Source organism: Phyllobates terribilis, unplaced genomic scaffold (genome assembly GCF_046119375.1).
Source record: "Phyllobates terribilis strain yellow unplaced genomic scaffold, ASM4611937v1 Scaffold_11__3_contigs__length_659146591, whole genome shotgun sequence".
NCBI lineage: Eukaryota > Metazoa > Chordata > Amphibia > Anura > Dendrobatidae > Phyllobates > Phyllobates terribilis.
The window spans coordinates 576,078,477-576,100,278 of NW_027362771.1; the positions used below are offsets into that span (position 1 = coordinate 576,078,477).

General features: G+C 44.9%; 1 protein-coding gene across 1 annotated transcript; it reads right to left on the reverse strand.

Annotated features, from left to right (window-relative positions):
* Window positions 1–249: 249 nt before the first annotated feature.
* Window positions 250–20,129, reverse strand: AP1M2 (adaptor related protein complex 1 subunit mu 2). Its single transcript, XM_073654185.1, has 12 exons — window positions 19,952–20,129; window positions 11,914–12,070; window positions 8,954–9,021; window positions 8,581–8,711; window positions 6,358–6,505; window positions 6,157–6,283; window positions 5,024–5,166; window positions 4,768–4,839; window positions 3,390–3,548; window positions 2,967–3,092; window positions 2,472–2,547; window positions 250–1,097 (listed from the first exon to the last, which is right to left on the reverse strand). Exons 1-12 carry the CDS (start codon window positions 19,991–19,993, stop codon window positions 1,075–1,077), a joined length of 1,272 nt encoding a protein of 423 aa, XP_073510286.1. The 5' UTR covers window positions 19,994–20,129; the 3' UTR covers window positions 250–1,074.
* Window positions 20,130–21,802: the final 1,673 nt, after the last annotated feature.

Genomic DNA, 21,802 nt, shown 5'->3' on the forward strand with positions numbered 1-21,802 from the left:
ACCATGGATTATTAAAGTTTTCAGATGCCTAAAAGCATAAAAAATATCAACATAGTCCGTTTGGAACTGGGGGCGATGTTGCATTGGAGTCTATGGAAAATGTAAGGCATTTCAGTGGTCAGAAGTGGTACTGCATTTTTTTTTTTAATGAAAAACTTACACTTCTGGCTCATGGGGCTAATGTAATTTTTCACTTTGTAAGTAACATGTGACCTGACGGCTACAAGCTAATAATCAGTCTGGACACAGTTTACTCAGCAGTACCGTTTATTTTTACACAGAAGTCATATAGTAGATGTAGGAAATCATATAGATAAAACTTGACTATGTACATAGATTTCTCTCACAGGAGGAGGTCGTCCAAACACTAAAGTATGGAATCCCATCAAGGAAAGTGTTGAATTTGAATCAGGGAAACGGATTTAATTAATTTTTATTTCTTAAATACCATCTGATTGCTGTCGGCAGATCCCAACATTCCCGTATAGAGTGGTCCGATACGACCACACAGGGGATGTTTACCTCTAGTTCACACGTCCCCTTCCCAAGGATCCCAAACTAAGGACACTTTTTCCACACTGCAGATACAACATCTTTTCCCATCATTTACCCAAATCTAAATAATTCTTAAAAATAATTATATAATTTTAACTTTAAAAAGAGCAAATATTTATTTTTAACTTAGATTTAATAATAAAAAAAAAAAGTAAAAAAAAAAAAAATTAACATATGAACGGAAACTTTGGAATTTTTTTTTTTTTCTTTTAAGACCTGACGGGGGCACCGTCATTAGTATCCTCAGCAGGGCACAGGTTTGCCCCCGTTACGACCAGTGATAGGATTTTTCCTACAGAGAGGATCCGATCGGGGGAACATTTCTCGGGATACAATCTATTGCCCCCACCAGATCACGACCGTCCTTGCCACAATCTTATTTTTCGATGCTTGTTTTCCAAAATAAAAAAAGACTACAAAAATATTTAGTTTTTTTCCCTGTTCTTCAAATGAAAAGTGTAATACAGGCCGTAGACAGGAGCACCTCACACACGCACAAGGGGAGATTCTTGGTAACGATCAGTTTGTGCGGAGCTGGTAATCTACAAAAGAAAAAAAACATTAGTGGGGCTTAGCTGCAATACCAGATGGGCCAAAGGTGGCGCTGTTTCCTGCTTTTGGACAATTCCTTTAATGAGATCCGTTACTTTTCCAAAATGTTTGAATTCCTCATAAATTTAACAGTAACGAGACATCGCTTCTTAGAACTGGTTGTCTTGTTCCTCAAGAAAAGTTGTATTTTTGCATGACACTATTCATATTACTATATAATATACTGGAAAGTAGGGAAAAAATCCAAGTAAGGTGAAAATGCAAAAAAAACAAAAAAAAAATTCCAAATTACGGTAGTTTTTTTTTTGAGGTTTAATTTTGATGGTGTAAAAAAAAATACCTGGAAATAGGATTCTCCAGGTTTGTAGGATTACACCACTAGTTTATTATTATTTTTCTTTTTTTTTAAGTGGTAAAAAAGAAAATCCCTCCCCCTTGAAAAAACTAAAAAAAATTTCATACGTGCCGTCATTTTTTGACAACCGTAAAGTTTTTATTTTGCAGTTGATCGAGCTCTTGTTTTTCTTGCCATGCGGCCCAATTATTTAAAAAAAAATTTTTTTTATTTTTTTTTATTGATTCTACTTTGCGGTGGATACGACTTTTAGACTTTTTTGAGGGGTTGAGACGACCCAAAAAAAAACACAAGAACCCTGCAAAGTGCTCCCCCCCCCCCCACATTTTGCAGCGTTTACCAATCAGGTTATTTACACTTATATTTTCAGTGACCAGACTTACGGTATTATATACTAGTGTGGAGCGAATTTGTTCTGCATTTCAAATTAGTGTTCAGGGTTCCGACATGTTCGGGCCAAAAAAAAAAAAAATCGGTTCCGCCTACGAACACCCCTGATTTGCCACGCTGTCTTGCAGATGCAGTACTGCTGTATATAGCCCAAAGCACGGTCTCCTATGAACGCCAGCCAGGAGCCGGCGTTCCCAGGAGTACAGTCATGACAGGCACAGGGGTCTACAGCAGACCCCCAGACATCATGATAAACCATCAGCACCCAGTGATCTCGTCACGGGGGGCACTGATAAGAGGTTAGAACAGAGTGCCCCCTGGGACATACACTGTGAATGACAGCATCATTTAAGAGGTTAATAGGAGATGGCAATTGGTGATTGTAAAATTCTATGGATGGGGGAGCTAGAGGTCGACAGACACCCTTAGGGTCAGATATTGTGAGGGTATAAATATTTGGTTTTGGGTAACACTTGAGTGGTTTGTATACAAGGCGATACGATTCTTTGGTTACTATCGCAGCCTAAGGCGACATTATACGGAGGCATTATACGGCAGCCTATGGTGGCATTATACAGCGACCTTGTCATTTCACCGTCCTTCCACATTATTCACATACCTCCGCTTTGGGTTATGTATCTGACCCATGGAAGCGCTTGGTATCCACTTTTTTCAATAATTTTCATGTATCGAACCTAAAAAAGGACAAATATTGTATTCATTACTGTCATACAGACACTTATATAATAGGTGACTTTCCCCAACCCCAATGAATGTGGAAGGCTGACCCCCAATTGGACTGGCCCACAGGAATAAACAATTGTCCATAAGGTTCACCTTACCATGTAATTTAAGGGGAACGTGCACCTGGACGGTGGGCCCCAGTTACGTCCTCTGGAGGACTTAACACTAGTCCACCTCAACCCTCGGCACGCTCCTCTAATCTAACCATAGCAGACACACATATAGCCCTGGCAGCTCAGTGGACCGTGCTACATCTCTGGTGGGTCAATGACTGATGTGATGGTGTCATCCTTCCTCTGATCTGATCCGTGTCCCGTCCCTGAACACTTATCCTCTCCATTTCAACAATAAGTTGTCAGACGCCACTTACCTGGATTCCAGATACTGTGAAATAAGGAATTTCAAACTTGACGCTGATTGGGGGTTTTCCTTCTAACTCTTCTGTCTCCACACTAGGTAGCCCGAAGTGCGCCCTCATCAAATACTCCTTCCCGCCCTGCAGATTAATGACAAGATGTTAGAATTAATCGTGATGAACCAAAAAAAAAAACAAACAAAAAAAACGGGCTTGGTGGCTCTGGCCCCAGCCCTGGAGGCACAGTGGCCCCAGCCCCAGCATGGCGACATCTACTAGAGTAGCATCATATCCAATAATATTGGACTTTGGACAAAGGTGCACCAGGGATCAGAAGAAGAGACCTGGACAGCGTAGGCCTCACCCTTTAGGATGCCACAGATATAAACCAGCCGGAATATCAGACAAGAATGAGTCACTTTTCTTTGTCTCGCTCACCGGAAACGACTTGATCGTCCACACAACCACATTTTTCTCGGGAACATATTTCGCACTCCCCACACTAGTCTTGAATTTCGGAGAATCCGCATCACTTGGAACAGGAACTGAAATCTCCACGTTGTTTGCCACTGACTGTTTCTTAAACTGACCCTTTGCCTGACAGAAGAGAAATTAACGATTGTACATGGCATCCCAAAAATAGAAACAGGAGGAACCGCAAGGTTATCGCAATATCACATGACATGTCACATAGCTCCTCCCTCATGACTGCGGTGGGCAGGGCAGACCCCCATGTCACTAGCTCCTCCCTCATGACTGCGGTGGGCAGGGCAGACCCCCATGTCACATAGCTCCTCCCTCATGACTGCGGTGAGCAGGGCAGACCCTCCCATGTCACATAGCTCCTCCCTCATGACTGCAGTGGGAAGGGCAGATCCCCATGTCACATAGCTCCTCCCTCATGACTGCGGTGGGAAGGGCAGACCCCCATGTCACATAGCTCCTCCCTCCTCATGACTGCGGTGGGAAGGGCAGATCCCATGTCACATAGCTCCTTCCTCATGACTGTGGTGGGCAGGGCAGACCCCATGTCACATAGCTCCTCCCTCATGACTGTGGTGGGCAGGGCAGACCCCCATGTCACATAGCTCCTCCCTCATGACTGCGGTGGGAAGGGCAGACCCCCATGTCACATAGCTCCTCCCTCATGACTGCGGTGGGAAGGGCAGACCCCCATGTCACATAGCTCCTCCCTCATGACTGCGGTGGGAAGGGCAGACCCCATGTCACATAGCTCCTCCCTCATGACTGCGGTGGGAGGGGGCATACCCCATGTCACATAGCTCCTCCCTCATGACTGCGGTGGGAAGGGCAGATCCCATGTCATATAGCTCCTCCCTCATGACTGCGGTGGGAAGGGCAGATCCCATGTCACATAGCTCCTTCCTCATGACTGTGGTGGGCAGGGCAGACCCCATGTCACATAGCTCCTCCCTCATGACTGTGGTGGGCAGGGCAGACCCCCATGTCACTAGCTCCTCCCTCATGACTGCGGTGGGCAGGGCAGACCCCCATGTCACATAGCTCCTCCCTCATGACTGCGGTGAGCAGGGCAGACCCTCCCATGTCACATAGCTCCTCCCTCATGACTGCGGTGGGAAGGGCAGATCCCCATGTCACATAGCTCCTCCCTCATGACTGCGGTGGGAAGGGCAGACCCCCATGTCACATAGCTCCTCCCTCCTCATGACTGCGGTGGGAAGGGCAGACCCCCATGTCACATAGCTCCTCCCTCATGACTGCAGTGGGAGGGGGCAGACCCCATGTCACATATCTCCTCCCTCCTGACTGTGGTTCTAAGTTTCTTGAGCTTTACCTTCACCATGATTTCCAGCCGACTGTGACTGAACTTCTCTATGACGGATTCAATCCAAATTAAAGGTTTGACCTGCAGGGAATAAGACAAAACGTCTATGTGCATGTGCTTGGGGTCGGGAGAGATAGCTATCTGATGTGTAAGACCAGCTTTTGAAAGAAAAAAAAAAAAATTGTCCTGCGGGAGACTAGATAGGCAGGATTACACACTGGACAGCAGCAGCAGAGAAGACTCATGGTAACAGATGCTCAGGTACCTGTGTATTCAGACGGTAAGACATCAGCTCAAAATCACCATCCGGAGGGATAAACGAGATGGTGCGATCATTCTCGAAACGGGAAAGACGGACGCACTGGTGGAATTTCACATCTTCAAGCTCCACAGTCTTATTCTTATTACCTAGGCATCAAGCACGGCAAAATCTAAATATGACGGCTGCATTAAGATTTACCTCCAATTAACAAAACAAGCCTGCTTGCTGACAGTTTCTTTTTTTCTATGGGACCATTCTGTGGGTCAGATTTGTGTAAATTTGCACCTGCTTTGACACGCACTATAAAGGATCGACATACTGATCCCACATACATTATTTTTTTTTTTTTTACATTTTATTGCTACCGACCCGTTATCCCTTATCTCAATCCAGCTATGAGGCTGACTATTTGCTATGGATAAACTTCCAATATGGGGTTGTCAGGCTGCTCATCTCCAGCTTTCCTCTGAGGGTTTGCTCGATACTCTTGCTGGTAACAGATACCATGAAAGGTCCTCACTATCCCTTTTTTTTTTTTTCCTTTTACTAAAATGCCAATTTTGCCCTGTTTGGCTTCTTCTTCCTCTGTGTTGCATTATCTATAGCTAGCTGTAAAAGGAGTTAACTTAGAACCCATCAGTGAGCTCGTTTTGATAGGGAGTTTGTAGCTTTTTTTTTTTTTTACCATTCTCAGCATATTTATGACCACACCAAAGTTCCGGTCAACTTTTATATTTTCTGTGGTCATAAATCAACACAGGGGAGTTCAGCAAAGGACAGATACAAGAGTTATGAACTCCCTATCAGAATGAGCTCACTGATGGATTCTCAGTTAACTCATTCTGCAGCCAGCAGAAAAACAAAGAGCCTATAGAAGCCAAACCATGCAAAATTTTTAATGAAACACAATAGCAAAAACTATTTTTTAGGCCAAAATACAGACATTTAAGAAAAAAGAATAAGTCCCAGAAGGTGTCCATACCCTTTTAGGCCTGTGAGAAGGTCTTCACAACTTGAATATTGACATCTCCTAAAGTAAATATATTTGCTACGGCCACAGTGGGGGTCTCCTTTCGCCTTGCTCCAGACAACCCCACCCCTGCTCTTTCCCTTTACGCCCCTAGACATGTACTCACGTCCTGTGAGCTCGAAGAGGACTCGGTCATTCAATCCAAGCCTCAGCTCTGGCATCCCGGAGAGGAAGACTTTGAGTTTCACGCTTCCCACAATCTCGCTTAGCAGAACGCTGCCATTAGTGTTCACCTGAAATATAGCCGTATAACTTTTCTCATTTCGTTAGGTTCCCCGCCATAGCATGAGGTCTCGAAAAAGCTCACCAGCAAGTTAACAGACTCGATCACATCAATAAAGACCTCGTTCTTCTTGTACTTGAGTCCCTCAGACCTCCAGGACACTGCATTGGTCACAGTGGTGGGGACTCGAGACTTGGCGGTTTCCAGTTTGTTACCTTGTTGTGTGATGTATCTAGACCAGAAGAAATAAAATGAGGGATGAAGATGATGACAACCTTGTGATGACAGTCACGTGAAGCCCTTGCATACAAAGTTGGACTGGCCCACCAGAGAACTGGTTATCCTCCGGTGGGCCCTGGCTTTTCCTTCAGGAGAGTTTATAGTGCAAACCTTGCAGCTGCTATGAGGCTCTTGATAGGGGGAGAACCTAGCGCCACCATCTGGATTTCAACAGTATCTGAAAAATTAGTCTAGGTCCAAAAAAAAAACAACCACTAATGATAATGCATTTGTTTTTTATAGATGAAAGGTGGGCCACCACCAAGTCCTCTGGTGGGCCCAAGGTTCTTCAGCCTGACACTGCTTACATATATCCCTCGGGGCACAGCTGCACAGGGGCCCAAGAGGTTAGGAGGCCCAATTCTACCTCCGAAGCAGGTGGAATTGTGCAATATGATGAGCCCATATAGTGCTCTTGCATAGGGGTCCTCTCCTAACTGTGTCTGCCAGGGATATGCCACACCTATATACAGTGGCACAACTAGAGTCCAAATTTTGTACCTGGGCCCTCACCTGCATGTTGGTGAGATGTATGGGCCCTTGTAGTGTTCTCGATCTTATAAAGACATATGTGTTCACCCTCCATGCAATAATGTCCTCCATCCTGGGTCCCTTCCTTGTATAATGTCCCCAGTGCTGGCCCCTTCCTTGCATAATGTCCCCCGTCCCTGGCCCCTTTCTGTAATTATGTCCCCTGTCCTGGTACAATGTCCCCTGTCTTCTGTGACCATGATCATTACGCCCCTGCCTATATATCCCAACTTTATCTGATACATTTTTAAACCTCAAACCAGATAATACAAAATGATACCATTTCCAGCTTGGGCTCAGATATTAGCAAAATGGGTTTTTATAGTTCTGAGTGAGAAAACACACAGATCTTGATGCTTCTATAAGACTTTCATGACCTTGACACCTTGAACCTCACCTTCCGCTACTTCCACCCACATGGCCAAAAGTACGGACATCATACCCCCATAACCTCATTGGGAGCAGCTGTTATTGTGAAGTTGGACAGCTCTCCGGGGAATGCTTTCTATAAGGTTTTGGAGGTGTCTGTGGGAGTTTGTGACCATTCACCCTAAAGATTATTTGTGAGGTCAGACCCTGATGCTGGGGTTTGGTGTTAGACAGGGGTTGTGGTCATGGCACTGTGCAGACACTCGAGTTTTACCCACCCCAAACTCATCACCGCATGCCTTTATGGACATTGATGTGTGCACAGTCATACAAGATCAAATATTATCACAAAGCTGAATGTGTCAATCATGTAAAATGTCTGTGCAAGTTGGAATAGTAACATCACCTTTCATTGGAAAACAGGTCCAGACCATGACCCTTCCTCCACCAAACTGTACACTAGGCACCATGTATTCAAGTGGGTCATGCTATCTGGGCATCCTGTAAACACAGATGCATCTAGAAGGCTGCCAGGTAGTTGTTAATTACTTCATAGAATACGTTTAACAACCCTCCAGCCCCAACGCGCGCCCCACAAGCAAACCCTCCAGCCTCGACGCGCGCCCCACGCGAACCCTCCAGCCCCGACGCGCTCCCCCCACAAGCAAACCCTCCAGCCTCGACGCGCGCCCCACGCAAACCTTCCAGCCCCGACGCCCTCTAATGATCAAAGGCTTGTCTGCAGCTACTCGGACACGGAAACCCATGCCTTAAAGCTCGAGGTGGACGATTTTTGTGCCGATGTCACTTCTGAAAGAGGTTTGAACTCCGTTCAGACACCTCACCATCACTAAACTCCCAGTATTTGACTATGGAGAGGACATGGCTGTGTGCTTGATTTTATGCCCCAGTCTAGAATAAGCAAGGCTGAAACACTGGAGCTCATTATTAATAAGGGGGTCAGATACTTTTGGCCATGTAATGTACCATATAATGGACAATGGATAATTCTATCACATACAGTAGACAATATATGGTCATGGCCAAAAACACCTGAAGAAGGTTGCGTTTTTCCACTCAGTCAGTGGATGAAGACGTCTTTATGTTCTGGGAACGTCGGTCACTTACTCTTGCAGGATTTTGCTTTCTGTGGTCTGAGGGAACCCAAAATCCATCACCTCATCCAGCAGCTCATAGACAATGACAAAGTTGTCGCGGATGCTTTCTTCTTCCAACTCCTTGAAGTACTCCGTAAAAACCTAGTGGAAAAAAAGCTACATGTACAAGACGATCGACCTCTACCCTAGCTCTCTGCTTGGAGCATCCCACATGACTGGTGCCTGTGGTATAATGCAATAGCTGTTGTGGAACTACAACTCCCAGTATGCCTGGACGGACACAGGTTGTGAGGCAGCTCTAAGAGTGTGCGAGGAGCTAATTCCTGGTCTAAACCACTTATTCTGTCCTCATCCCGTCCCGAGGCTTATACACGATCACTTACCTCCACTACTTTGTACAGGAAGGAGTAGACCAGAGCCGCATTTGCATTCTTATTGGTTAAGGCGACCACTGAAGACAATGAGTTAAGGACAACAAATCTATCATCTGTAGCCGGCATAAACTTGTAGAGAGGTTAGAAAAACACGGCTGCTTTCTTCCAGAAACAGCGCCCCGTCCAACCATAGGTTGCGTGCGGTATTGCAACTCGGCCAGTTCACTTCAAAAGAAACTGAGCTGTGATACCAGACACAAACTAAGGACATGTATGGGGCTGTTTTTTTTTTTTTTTTTTAAAAAAGCAGCCATATTTTCCTTAAATAAATGGTTAAGAGGCCTTTCTTTAAAAAAATTCACAGCAGGAACCAAGAGGAAAAAAAAAAAAAAAAAAGCTATACTTGCCTCGAGAATTCACTCCCCGTCCCAATGGTCTCTGCTGGACTAGAAGTGACGTCACGACCAGCAGTCACTAGACTGCTGCAGGGTCAAGAGACTGGTGAGTGTGAGGTCATCACTTCCAGTCTAGAAGAGACTGTTGGGGTGAGGAGGGGAAGCATAGTTTATTTTACTTCTTTTATAAAAATGGCTTCCTAATATTTTAAAAAGCTGGAAAACCCCTTAAAGGGGAACCTGTCACCGGGCCAAAAGTGGGCAGTTTTTGCCCTTATTACATTCCCGTGGCTCCCCTGAGTATTCAGATTTTTGCCTTTTGTAAATCTGCAATACGGTTCCAGAGATACAGGCCTTTTTATTTAGTTATGATTTCTAATGGTCTTTACAAGGGGGCGTGGCTCACAGGGTAATCATGTAGACACTGTAATCATGGGACCTGTATTGTTCAACATCTTTATCAATGATTTAGATGAAGGAATTGAGGGTAAACTGATTAAATTTGCTGATGACACAAAGCTAGGAGGGATATCTAATACTAGAGAAGAGAGAGAGAGGATTCAAAAAGACCTAAATAAACTGGAGCAGTGGGCAGCAACCAACAGAATGGTTTTTAACAGGGAAAAATGCAAAGTACTACATCTGGGCAATAAAAATGAAAAAAGCATATACAGAATGGGAGGAATAGAGCTAAGCAACAGTACATGTGAAAAAGACTTAGGTATACTAATAGATCATAGACTGAACATGAGTCAACAGTGTGATGCAGCAGCAAAAAAGGCAAATACAATTCTGGGATGTATTAACAGAAGCATACAGTCTAGATCACGTGAAGTCATTATCGGTCTTTACTCCTCTTTGGTCAGACCTCATCTGGAATACTGTGTACAGTTTTGGGCACCACATTTTAAAAAAGACATAGACAAACTGGAGCAAGTTCAGAGAAGAGCGACCAGAATGGTGACTGGTCTGCAAACCATGTCCTATGAGGAACGGTTACCGGATTTGGGAATGTTTAGCTTGCAAAAAAGAAGACTGAGAGGAGACTTAATAGCTGTCTACAAATATGTCAAGGGCTGTCACATTGTAGAAGGATCATCTTTATTCTCATTTGCACAAGGAAAGACTAGAAGCAATGGGATGAAACTAAATGGGAGGAGACACAGATTAGATATTAGAAAAAACTTTTTGACAGTTAGGGTGATTAATGAGTGGAACAGGCTGCCACAAGAGGTGGTGAGTTCCCCTTCACTGGACGTCTTCAAACAGAGGCTGGACAGACATCTGTCTGAGATGATCTAGTGAATCCTGCTTTGAGCAGGGGGTTGGACCAGATGACCCAGGAGGTCCCTTCCAACTCTACATTCTATGATTCTATGACACGTCCCTGAGGATCCCATCAGCCACTCCCCCTGGTAAACACCAAAAAAAGGCCCATAACTCTGGAACCGTATGGCGGATTCAAAAAAGAAAAAAAAGCTGAAAACTCTGGGGAGCAGCGGGAATAAAATAAAAACTGGACACTTTTGATCCGGTGACCGGTCACTTTAAATCCACCCCGGATATAAATCTTAATTGCTTTAAAGAGTCCAAGTGAATGTAGCGTTGATGAACATGTTTGACCATCACTTCTGTATACGGCGGAGATCACGCATGCGCACTACGGCTCGATTCACATAGGGGACTAATTCTTCATTATTGGGTCCCAGGAGTCGGACTCCCAGCGATCATACATTTATCACCTGCCAATACGCAGTGTTCATGGGACAGCAATTTTAAGGAGAGATTCCTGAAAGATTAAAAGTAATTATTTTATACCCAAACCTCTTTCCCCCCTTATTACTGGAGCATTCCTTCTTAAAGGTGAATTCCACTTGAAATGTTTTTTTTTAGTTTTTAAATTTAACAATAACTTTTGGTGGAATACAAACAGCTTTGAACCCCAAAATCCACAAATGAGTGGACTGTGGTATTTTGTAGATCCCTAAAATCACTTCAGTGCTGCTGAGGGATTTCCCTAGGAGAAAACAATTTTAGGAAGAACTCCCCTTTAAGTAATACACAACTCTGGGTAAACTCCCCCCTCCAGCTGTTTAGAAACTAGTATTATATTGGAGGCTCATTCCTTATACAGGTTCCAGGGCAGAACATAAAAAAAAAAAAACACGACCGAGGATTCTACCCAAAAAATACCTAGGGATCCCCTAAAATTGGCAGGTACCATCGGCAGGTCAGAATTGAAGGATGGGGATGTTCTTATTTTTGCTAGGTTACCGGTATAAGTGCTAGGTACTGGTCACATTGGCTTAAATAACAGTCAACAATAATCTTAAAAGGGCCGGTACACAATTTTTTTTTTCCAGTGGGCAGGTCCCACAAAAAAAAAAAAAAAATCCCAGTTGTAGAATAATGGATTTCAATCCATAGTCCTCCAGCAGTTACACAACTATAACTCCCAGCATGCTGTGACAGCAAAAGGCTGTGGTTTTGCAATAACTTCTCTGGAGAAAGCGTCCCGGCGTCTGGAAAGACAATTATATTCACATTAATCTGTACATTACACATGGAGGATACGGTAGAGGTTGCTGTGTTTGATCCACAAGAAGTGGACCTTCCCATGAACGAGAAGCGGCGTCAGGTTTCCTTCTTCTTCCCTCTGGACAACCAGCGGCATAAAGTGATCGATCTCCATCATGTTAATGTCCCCCTTATAATTCCGGCAGATGAGGGGCTGCACAAAGAGAGGAACGTATATAGGGTTACAAGCTGAGGAAGGGGTTCACATACTTACACTCTGGTCTGGACGTCTCGCTACATAGGAGACTGGTAGTTTTATCATACACTGAAATATTATGGTATATCAGTATCAAAGGATCGCAGGATGAAGTCACTCAGGGCTATCGCAAAAAGAAAACATCTTATAAATTATATATTTTTATTAGAGTGTTATATAGAACATAATAAAAGTATAACTTATAAAATATATTTTTATTATAAAATTATATATTGTATAATATAATTTCCTGAACCCATGACAGCACACCTTGAGAGAGGGATCCGCCCCATCAAGGACAGGAAACCATCTGAAATAAAAAGGGTGGTACCTCTCCCTCGCTTCAGTTGTTAACAGAGCATTGAGAGGACCTCCCAAAAAGGTTAGACATATAACCAACACCTACAATATATATATATATATATAACACCCAAAACAGTGCACACCAGGGTGTGAGAAACAGAAAAATAGGGGGGGGGGGGGGGGGGAGACTACGGGTGCTGTCATGGGTTCAGGAAAAACCGGCTACCGGTAAGTAACCTTGGTGTTGTCCCCTCACCCATGACAGCACACCTTGAGAGAATTTTGGAGAATTATGAGCACCCTAGGGAGGGACCACCGCCTGAAGTACCCTTCTCCCAAAAGGTGAGGTCAGAGGAGGACAGATCCAACCGATAGTGTTTATAGAAGGTGGATGGTGTCTGCCCTCTCCGCCCAGGAGGTTGCGACGGCTCTGGTGGAATGAGCCTTGACAATGTCCGGGGCCGGAACTCCTGTCGATGTATATGCTAAACAAATGGCCTCCCTAAGCCACCTAGAAGTGGTACCCTTGGACACCCCGTGACCTTTCCTATTCCCCTGAAAGGCCAGGAACAAGGAATGGTCCTTCCTCCATACACTAGTCATGTTAATGTACTGTAGTAGGGATCTTCTAACATCTAGGTTGTGGAACCTAACTTCCCCTGGGTTTTTTGGATTGCTGCAAAATGAGGGTAGTACAATCTCCTGGTTACAGTGAAATCTAGATACCACCTTGGGAAGGTATGCTGAATCAGGTCGCAAGGTGACCCTATCATCATAAATTTGTGTGTAGGGAGGATCAACCGAAAGGGCCTGCAGGTCACCCACCCTACGAGCAGACGTTAAGGCCACTAAGAGGATGGTCTTAAGGGTGAGGATCTTTGGAGAGCCATCCTGTAAGGGCTCGAACGGGTCACTGGTAAGTGCGTTCAAGACCAAATTCAGGTCCCAGGAAGGAACTCTAAGGGACCGAACCGGTCTGGCTCTGGCACAGGACTTGATAAATCTAGAGACCCACCTGTTCCCAGCCAAGTTACAATTATAGAGTGCCCCCAAGGCAGACACCTGAACTTTAAGGGTCCCCATGGCTAGACCCAGGTCACGCCCCTTTTGCAGAAACTCCAGGATTCCCTTGATTGGTGGCTTGTCTGATAACGGGGCATCAATAAATTCTAGAAATTTCCTCCAGACTCGGTTATAAATTTTAGTCGTTATTGGTTTCCTACTACCCAGCAAGGTAGAGACTAACCCTGGTGAAAACCCCTTATTACTTAGTAGTGACCTCTCAAATTCCACGCCACAATATGGAAACCTCTGGCTTGGGAGTGGAATACTGGTCCCTGAATGAGAAGGTCCGGCCTCTCTGGTAGAACCCAGGGATCTGAAACCGACATTAGTCGAAGCAGGGAGAACCAAGGCCTCTTGGGCCAAAAAGGGGCTATAAGAATTACCCTTGCGCCTTCCTCCCGAATCTTCCTCACCACTGCTGGAACCATTACTAACGGGGGAAAGGCATAGGCCTTCCTGAACTTCCAAGGAATCTGGAGGGCATCCTCGGCATGGGGATTTTCTGCTGGGTTTAAGGAACAGAATCTGTCTACCTTCCTGTTTGCTCTTGTGGCGAACAGATCTATGTCTGGCTGTCCCCATAACTGGACAATCTGTCGGAAGACCCCCGGGTTTAAGCTCCATTCCCCCTGTCTTAGGGTGTGGCGTCTGAGAAAGTCTGCCCTTACGTTTTCCACCCCCCTTATGTGAAGGGCACTGAGGGATGGGAGGTGTTGCTCTGCCAGATGAAGGATTCTGTCTGCCACAGCCATCAGGGAGCGTGACCTTGTTCCCCCCTGGTGATTTACATAGGCTATTGATGTCCGGTTGTCGGACCTGACCTGGACGTGGTGACCCTGAATGTGAGGAAGGAAGCCTATCAGGGATTTCTCCACTGCCCAAAGTTCTTTTAAGTTTGAGGATGCCCCCATCTCGTGGTATGTCCAGTGACCCTGTACTGAGAGCTCTGCTAGATGACCCCCCCATCCGGAGCTGCTCGCATCGGTCGTAATCACCCGATCTACTGGTCTGGACCACTGCACGCCTGAGGTCAGATTTCCCCTGTCTGTCCACCATGAAAGGGAATCTACAGCTTCTGGGGAGAGAGAAAACTTGCTTTCTAAACGCCCATTGAAGGACCTCTGACTTCTGATTTCCCCATTACCAAAAAGTCTAAATAGGGAACGATCATTTCGGAGGTTGTAGAGGAACCGATGATTCCTTTCTGGATGGTCCAGAGGTGTTTGACACCTTGCTCCTGCGGCTGCCACTGCGATTGCTCAAGCGGCTGTCCGTGTAAGAGGCGTCCGTCCGTTGCTGAATGGGTGGGTGGGGGGGTTGCTGCTGCTCTTGGCTATCCTGGCCAGCCATGTTTCAGAAGCGTTACATGCTCCCAGGATAACCCCCCCCCCCCCCTAATATAGGGCCATCCAGAACCTCTTCCGGTTCAGGGGACCTTGGATGGGGCGCCGCCCCCTAACGTCACCCGTCACGCCATCTCCCAGCATGCCCCACGCCGTGACGTCAGGCGCGTCATACCCGGAAGCTGCCGCTCCGGAGCGTGGCCGACAGGAGCGGCAGGGGGAGGGCGGCGCAGCGGTCTACGAGAAGCCGGAGCCTGCCTCACCGCGTGCGCCAGCTCGGACGCAGGACCCCAGGGGAGCTGCGGTTGGCACTTCTGGAGGCTGGAACCCGGTGCACAGGCCAGTGCCTGCTCTTCCACACCGGAACAGACCCAGGTAAGTCTTCTTTTTCCAGACAGGTTCCCATCAAGGACAGGAAACCAACTGAAGCGAGGGAGAGGTACCGCCCTTTTATTTCAGACGGTTTCCTGTCCTTGATGGGGCGGATCCCTCTCTCAAGGTGTGCTGTCATGGGTGAGGGGAAAAATATATATTTTTCATACCATTTTCTTTGTATTGAAAAATAAATTGGTTTTTTTCAATACAAAGAAAATTTGATAAGTAATATTTCTTTTTATTAATGTGTACACAAATATATATCGTTATTACACAGATTATTAATAATTTCTAAAATACTCTAAAAATATTACACATGTGTAATTTTTAGAATATTTTATGTATAGAGTTATTAGAAAAAATATAAATATATCATTTATAAAATATTTTTATTATAAGCATATTACTCACACACGTGTGTGATATACATTATATATAAATATAATGTATCACATAATATGCTTATAATAAAAATATTTTATAAATGATATTTTTATTATTTGTGTACTAACTTATGTAATTTCTAAATTATAAAAAAATTACATGGGTGTAATATTTATAGTATTTTAGAAAATATTAAAGTGTGTAATAATATAATATATACAGTACAGACCAAAAGTTTGGACACACCTTCTCATTTAAAGATTTTTCTGTATTTTCTTGACTATGGAAATTGTACATTCACACTGAAGGCATCAAAACTATGAATTAACACATGTGGAATTATATACTTAACAAAAAAGTGTGAAACAACTGAAAATATGTCTTATATTCTAGGTTCTTCAAAGTAGCCACCTTTTGCTTTGATGACTGCTTTGCACACTCTTGCCATTCTCTTGAGGAGCTTCAAGAGGTAGTCACCGGCAATGGTTTTCACTTCACAGGTGTGCCCTGTCAGGTTTAATAAGTGGGATTTCTTTCCTTATAAATGGGGTTGGGACCATCAGTTGTGTTGTGCAGAAGTCGGGTGGATACACAGCTGATAGTCCTACTGAATAGACTGTTAGAATTTGTATTATGGCAAGAAAAAAGCAACTAAGTAAAGAAAAACGAGTGGCCATTATTACTTTAAGAAATGAAGGTCAGTCAGTGCGAAAAATTGGGCAAACTTTGAAAGTGTCCCCAAGTGCAATTGCAAAAACCATCAAGCGCTGCAAAGAAACTGGCTCACATGAGGACCGCCCCAGGAAAGGAAGACCAAGAGTCACCTCTGCTTCTGAGGATAAGTTTATCCGAGTCACCAGCCTCAGAAGTCGCAGGTTAATAGCAGCTCAGATTAGAGACCAGGTCAATGCCACACAGAGTTCTAGCAGCAGACACATCTCTACAACAACTGTTAAGAGGAGACTTTGTGCAGCAGGCCTTCATGGTAAAATAGCTGCTAGGAAACCACTGCTAAGGACAGGCAACAAGAAGAAGAGACTTGTTTGGGCTAAAGAACACAAGAAATGGACATTAGACCAGTGGAAATCTGTGCTTTGGTCTGATGAGTCCAAATTTGAGATCTTTGGTTCCAACCACCGTGTCTTTGTGCGACGCAGAAAAGGTGAACGGATGGACTCTACATGCCTGGTTCCCACCGTGAAGCATGGAGGAGCAGGTGTGATGGTGTGGGGGTGCTTTGTGGTGACACTGTTGGGGATTTATTCAAAATTGAAGGCATACTGAACCAGCATGGCTACCACAGCATCTTGCAGCGGCATGCTATTCCATCCGGTTTGCGTTTAGTTGGACCATCGTTTATTTTTCAACAGGACAATAACCCCAAACACACCTCCAGGCTGTGTAAGGGCTATTTGACCAAGAAGGAGAGTGATGGGGTGCTACGCCAGATGACCTGGCCTCCACAGTCACCAGACCTGAACCCAATCGAGATGGTTTGGGGTGAGCTGGACCGCAGAGTGAAGGCAAAAGGGCCAATAAGTGCTTAACATCTCTGGGAACTCCTGCAAGATTGTTGGAAGACCATTTCTGGTGACTACCTCTTGAAGCTCATCAAGAGAATGCCAAGAGTGTGCAAAGCAGTCATTAAAGCAAAAGGTGGCTACTTTGAAGAACCTAGAATATAAGACATATTTTCAGTTGTTTCACACTTTTTTGTTAAGTATATAATTCCACATGTGTTAATTCATAGTTTTGATGCCTTCAGTGTGAAAGTACAATTTTCATAGTCAAGAAAATACAGAAAAATCTTTAAATGAGAAGGTGTGTCCAAACTTTTGGTCTGTACTGTACACACACATTTGTATTAATCATTTCTAAAATATAAAATTACATATGAGCAATATTTTTATAATATTTTAGAAATTAATAAAAGTGTTTAATTATATACACTGCTCAAAAAAATAAAGGGAACACTTAAATCAAACTACTGTGAAATCAAACTGTCCACTTAGGAAGCAACACTGATTGACAATCAATTTCACATGCTGTTGTGCAAATGGAATAGACAATAGATGGAAATTATTGGCAATTATCAAGACACCCTCAATAAAGGAGTGGTTCTGCAGGTGGGGACCACAGACCACATCTCAGTACCAATGTTTTTTGGTCACTTTTGAGTGTTGGTTGTGCTTTCACACTCGTAGTAGCATGAGACGGACTCTACAACCCACAGAAGTTGCTCAGGTAGTGCAGCTCATCCAGGATAGCACATCAATGCGAGCAGTGGCAAGAAGGTTTGCTGTGTCTGCCAGCGTAGTGTCCAGAGGCTGGAGGCGCTACCAGGAGACAGGCCAGTACACCAGGAGACATGGAAGGGGCCATAGGAGGGCAACAACCCAGCAGCAGGACCGCTACCTCCGCCTTTGTGCAAGGAGGAACAGGAGGAGCACTGCCAGAGCCCTGCAAAATGACCCCTGCAGGCCACAAATGAGCATGTGTCTGCACAAACGGTTAGAAACCGACTCCATGAGGGTGGTATGAGGGCCCGACGTCCACAGATGGGGGTTTTGCTCACAGCCCAACACCGTGCAGGACGCTTGGCATTTGCCACAGAACACCAGGATTGGCAAAGTCGCCACTGGCACCCTGTGCTCTTCACAGATGAAAGCAGGTTCACACTGAGCACATGTGACAGACGTGACAGAGTCTGGAGACGCCGTGGAGAGCAATCTGCTGCCTGCAACATCCTTCAGCATGACCGGTTTGGCAGTGGGTCAGTAATGGTGTGGGGTGGCATTTCTTTGGAGGGTCTCACAGCCCTCCATGTGCTCGCCAGAGGTAGCCTGACTGCCATTAGGTACCGAGATGAGATCCTCAGACCCCTTGTGAGACCATATGATGATGCGGTTGGCCCTGGGTTCCTCCTAATGCAGGACAATGCCAGACCTCATGTGGCTGGAGTGTGTCAGCAGCTCCTGCAAGATGAAGGCATTGAAGCTATGGACTGGCCCGCCCGTTCCCCAGACCTGAATCCGATTGAGCACATTTGGGACATCATGTCTCGCTCCATCCACCAACGTCACGTTGCACCACAGACTGTCCAGGAGTTGGCGGATGCTTTAGTCCAGGTCTGGGAGGAGATCCCACAGGAGACCATCCGCAACCTCATCAGGAGCATGTCCAGGCGTTGTAGGGAGGTCATACAGGCACGTGGAGGCCACACACAATACTCAGCCTCATCAGGAGCATGCCCAGGCGTTGTAGGGAGGTCATACAGGCACGTGGAGGTCACACACAATACTGAGCCTCATCAGGAGCATGCCCAGGCGTTGTAGGGAGGTCATACAGGCACGTGGAGGCCACACACAATACTCAGCCTCATCAGGAGCATGCCCAGGCGTTGTAGGGAGGTCATACAGGCACGTGGAGGCCACGCACAATACTGAGCCTCAGTTTGACTTGTTTTAAGGACATTACATCACAGTTGGATCAGCCTGTAGTGTGTTTTTCCACTTTAATTTTGGGGGTGACTCCAAATCCAGGCCTCCATTGGTTAATAAATGTGATTTCCATTGATGATTTTTGTGTGATTTTGTTGTCAGCACATTCAACTTTGTACAGAACAAAGTATTCAATGAGAATATTTCATTCATTCAGATCTAGGATGTGTTATTTCAGTGTTCCCTTTATTTTTTTGAGCAGTGTAATATATATTTTATATATATATATATATATATATATATATATATATAATTTTATACACACACACACATATTTTTTAATACAAAAGGTAAAATATTTTATTAATATGTAAAAAAAACAAAATATATTACACATTAATAAAATTTTATAAAACATTTTTATTGTAAAAAAAAAAGGATTATATATTATACACACACATATGAATATAGAGAAAAAATATTAACAAAATAAGAGCGCAAAAACAGAAATTAACTACAGCGGGAAGGGGTTAAAAGTGATGTCGCCAGACCAAAGTCACCTATAAGAGGTAATAAAGTTTTCTGTATAAGGCATGCTGACAGCTGTAGTGCCCCAGCATAACACAGCCTGTGTGATGAGGGAGGAGACGAGTTATTGAAACACCCCCTAGTCTCTCCTACATTGGAGGTTCCCTTCAGTACGTCTTATTACAGCTCAGTGCACATTGTGCGTCTATAACACGAGGCTGCAGGAGAAACTTTGTTTCCTCTCATGATATAGAAGTTCCCTGCACATTCACCGAGTTTATAGCTGCTGAACTACATCTCCCAGCGTCCCCACCCACTAGCCCGGCTGGAGAGCATCATGGGAAATGTAGTCCCTGAGCCGCAGGAGCGCTCCGCAGGCACATTGGGGCCGGGGCACTTACCTTTCCCTTCAGGTCCAGGATGAAGACGGCGGAGGCGGACATGGTGACTGCTGGGTGCAATGTGAAGGAAGGGGACAGAGCTGATAAGAAGCGACTGCCACTGTGTCAGCTCCTCAATGGCTGCCACCTTCCTCTTCCTGTGTGCACCTGTCTGACGTCACCAGCTCAGGTACAAGCCAGGTGTGAACTCCTTAAAGGGCCCGCCCCCTGTCCTCTCTTACCTGCTGCAGGCACAAGCAGGAGGGGGTGCGGTCCCTTTAAATTAGAGGAGCAGTGGCAGGGGTGGAGGCACAGGGCTGACTTTTCAGGTTTTTCAACTGTGGCTGATAAAGGTCTTTCGTTTTATGCAAAAAATTTATACCGTAAAACTGAGAAAGAAATGTACGGATGTGTACAGGATGTGATTCGACAAGTTTCTCATCATCGCAGTTGGTAGAAATCGACCACAAGTTGGGACCACTGCCAGAAACTTCTGGGGACGTCACGTGACCCCTATCAATAGCTGAAAAAATTTTTGTGTGTTTTTGGTGCATGTCCCCTTAAAAAAAAAAAAGATCCCTGTGGTGGGGGTCCATGATCCACAAAAGACAACAGTCCTATCATTAGGACCCTTGTGAGTGGCGCCCCCTGCTGGATGGTGCTTAGCATCCTATATGTGTACATTGCATGAGTGAAGCACTGCCCCCTACTGGAGACCAACAGCACTACAGAGTGGTGTGACTGGGGCAAGGGCCAAGGGGCGCAGACGTGGCGGCCGTACTCGGTCCTGGGAGTGGACACCGGTCCTATAACTGACACTCAATATTTAAAGGGACAGTCCACCTTATTTTTCTCTTCATTGCAGGTATTTGGGGCTAAAACCTATTTTTGCAATTGGGTTTCATTAAAGATTTTGCACCGTTTGTCTTTTACAGGTTCTTTGCTTCCCAACACATTCGACTTTGATGTGGTCTGCGGTCATAAATCAGCTCAGAAAAAGACAGATAACAGAGATACTAACTCCTTATCCGATGTGCTCGCTGCCGGGTTCTCACTTAACACATTCTACAGCCGTAATAGTATACCACAGAGGCTATAGAAGGCAAAGTTAGAATGCGCTCACTGATGGATTGTCAGTTAACTCATTCTACAGCCGGTATACTATACCACAGAGGCTATAGAAGGCAAAGTTAGAATGCGCTCACTGATGGATTGTCAGTTAACTCATTCTACAGCCGGTATACTATACCACAGAGGCTATAGGAGGCAAAGTTAGAATGCGCTCACTGATGGATCCCCAGTTAACTCATTCTACAGCCGGTATACTATACCACAGAGGCTATAGGAGACAAAGTTAGAATAAGCTCACTGATGGATCCCCAGTTAACTCATTCTACAGCCGGTATACTATACCACAGAGGCTATAGGAGACAAAGTTAGAATAAGCTCACTGATGGATCCCCAGTTAACTCATTCTACAGCCGGTATACTATACCACAGAGGCTATAGGAGGCAAAGTTAGAATAAGCTCACTGATGGATCCCCAGTTAACTCATTCTACAGCCAACAATAGTCAATGCAACAGATTATAAAAGGCAAATGGGGGAGGAAGAAAATAAAACAAGTGCAGGTCACTACTTTAATGCCGATCCTGATGGAATCTGCTCCAAACTAAGCCCTGTCCAATCAAATACTGCAAAAAAAAAAACAACTAGTAAATAGTTTTTTTCCCCCATACATTTTTCAAAACCGCCTCAAGGAACAAAAAAATAATAATTCTACATACTGTAAAGTGGATTTCCCATAGAAATGATTAGAAAGTTTTCCAAACTTTTTTTTAATTTTCGAGAGGATTTTTAAAAAGGATCTGCT

What these genes read in the sequence shown, in the direction of transcription:
- AP1M2 (XM_073654185.1), bottom strand. Translation starts at nt 19,993, where the DNA reads ATGTCCGCCTCCGCCGTCTTCATCCTGGACCTGAAGGGAAAG. An exon ending in CAAACACAGCAACCTCTACC is followed by an intron (nt 9,022 to 11,913) that starts GTATCCTCCATG and finishes CATTGTCTTCAG; the next exon opens with TGGTCGCCTTAACCAATAAG. An exon ending in TCACAGTATCTGGAATCCAG is followed by an intron (nt 2,548 to 2,966) that starts GTAAGTGGCGTC and finishes GTCCTTTTTTAG; the next exon opens with GTTCGATACATGAAAATTAT.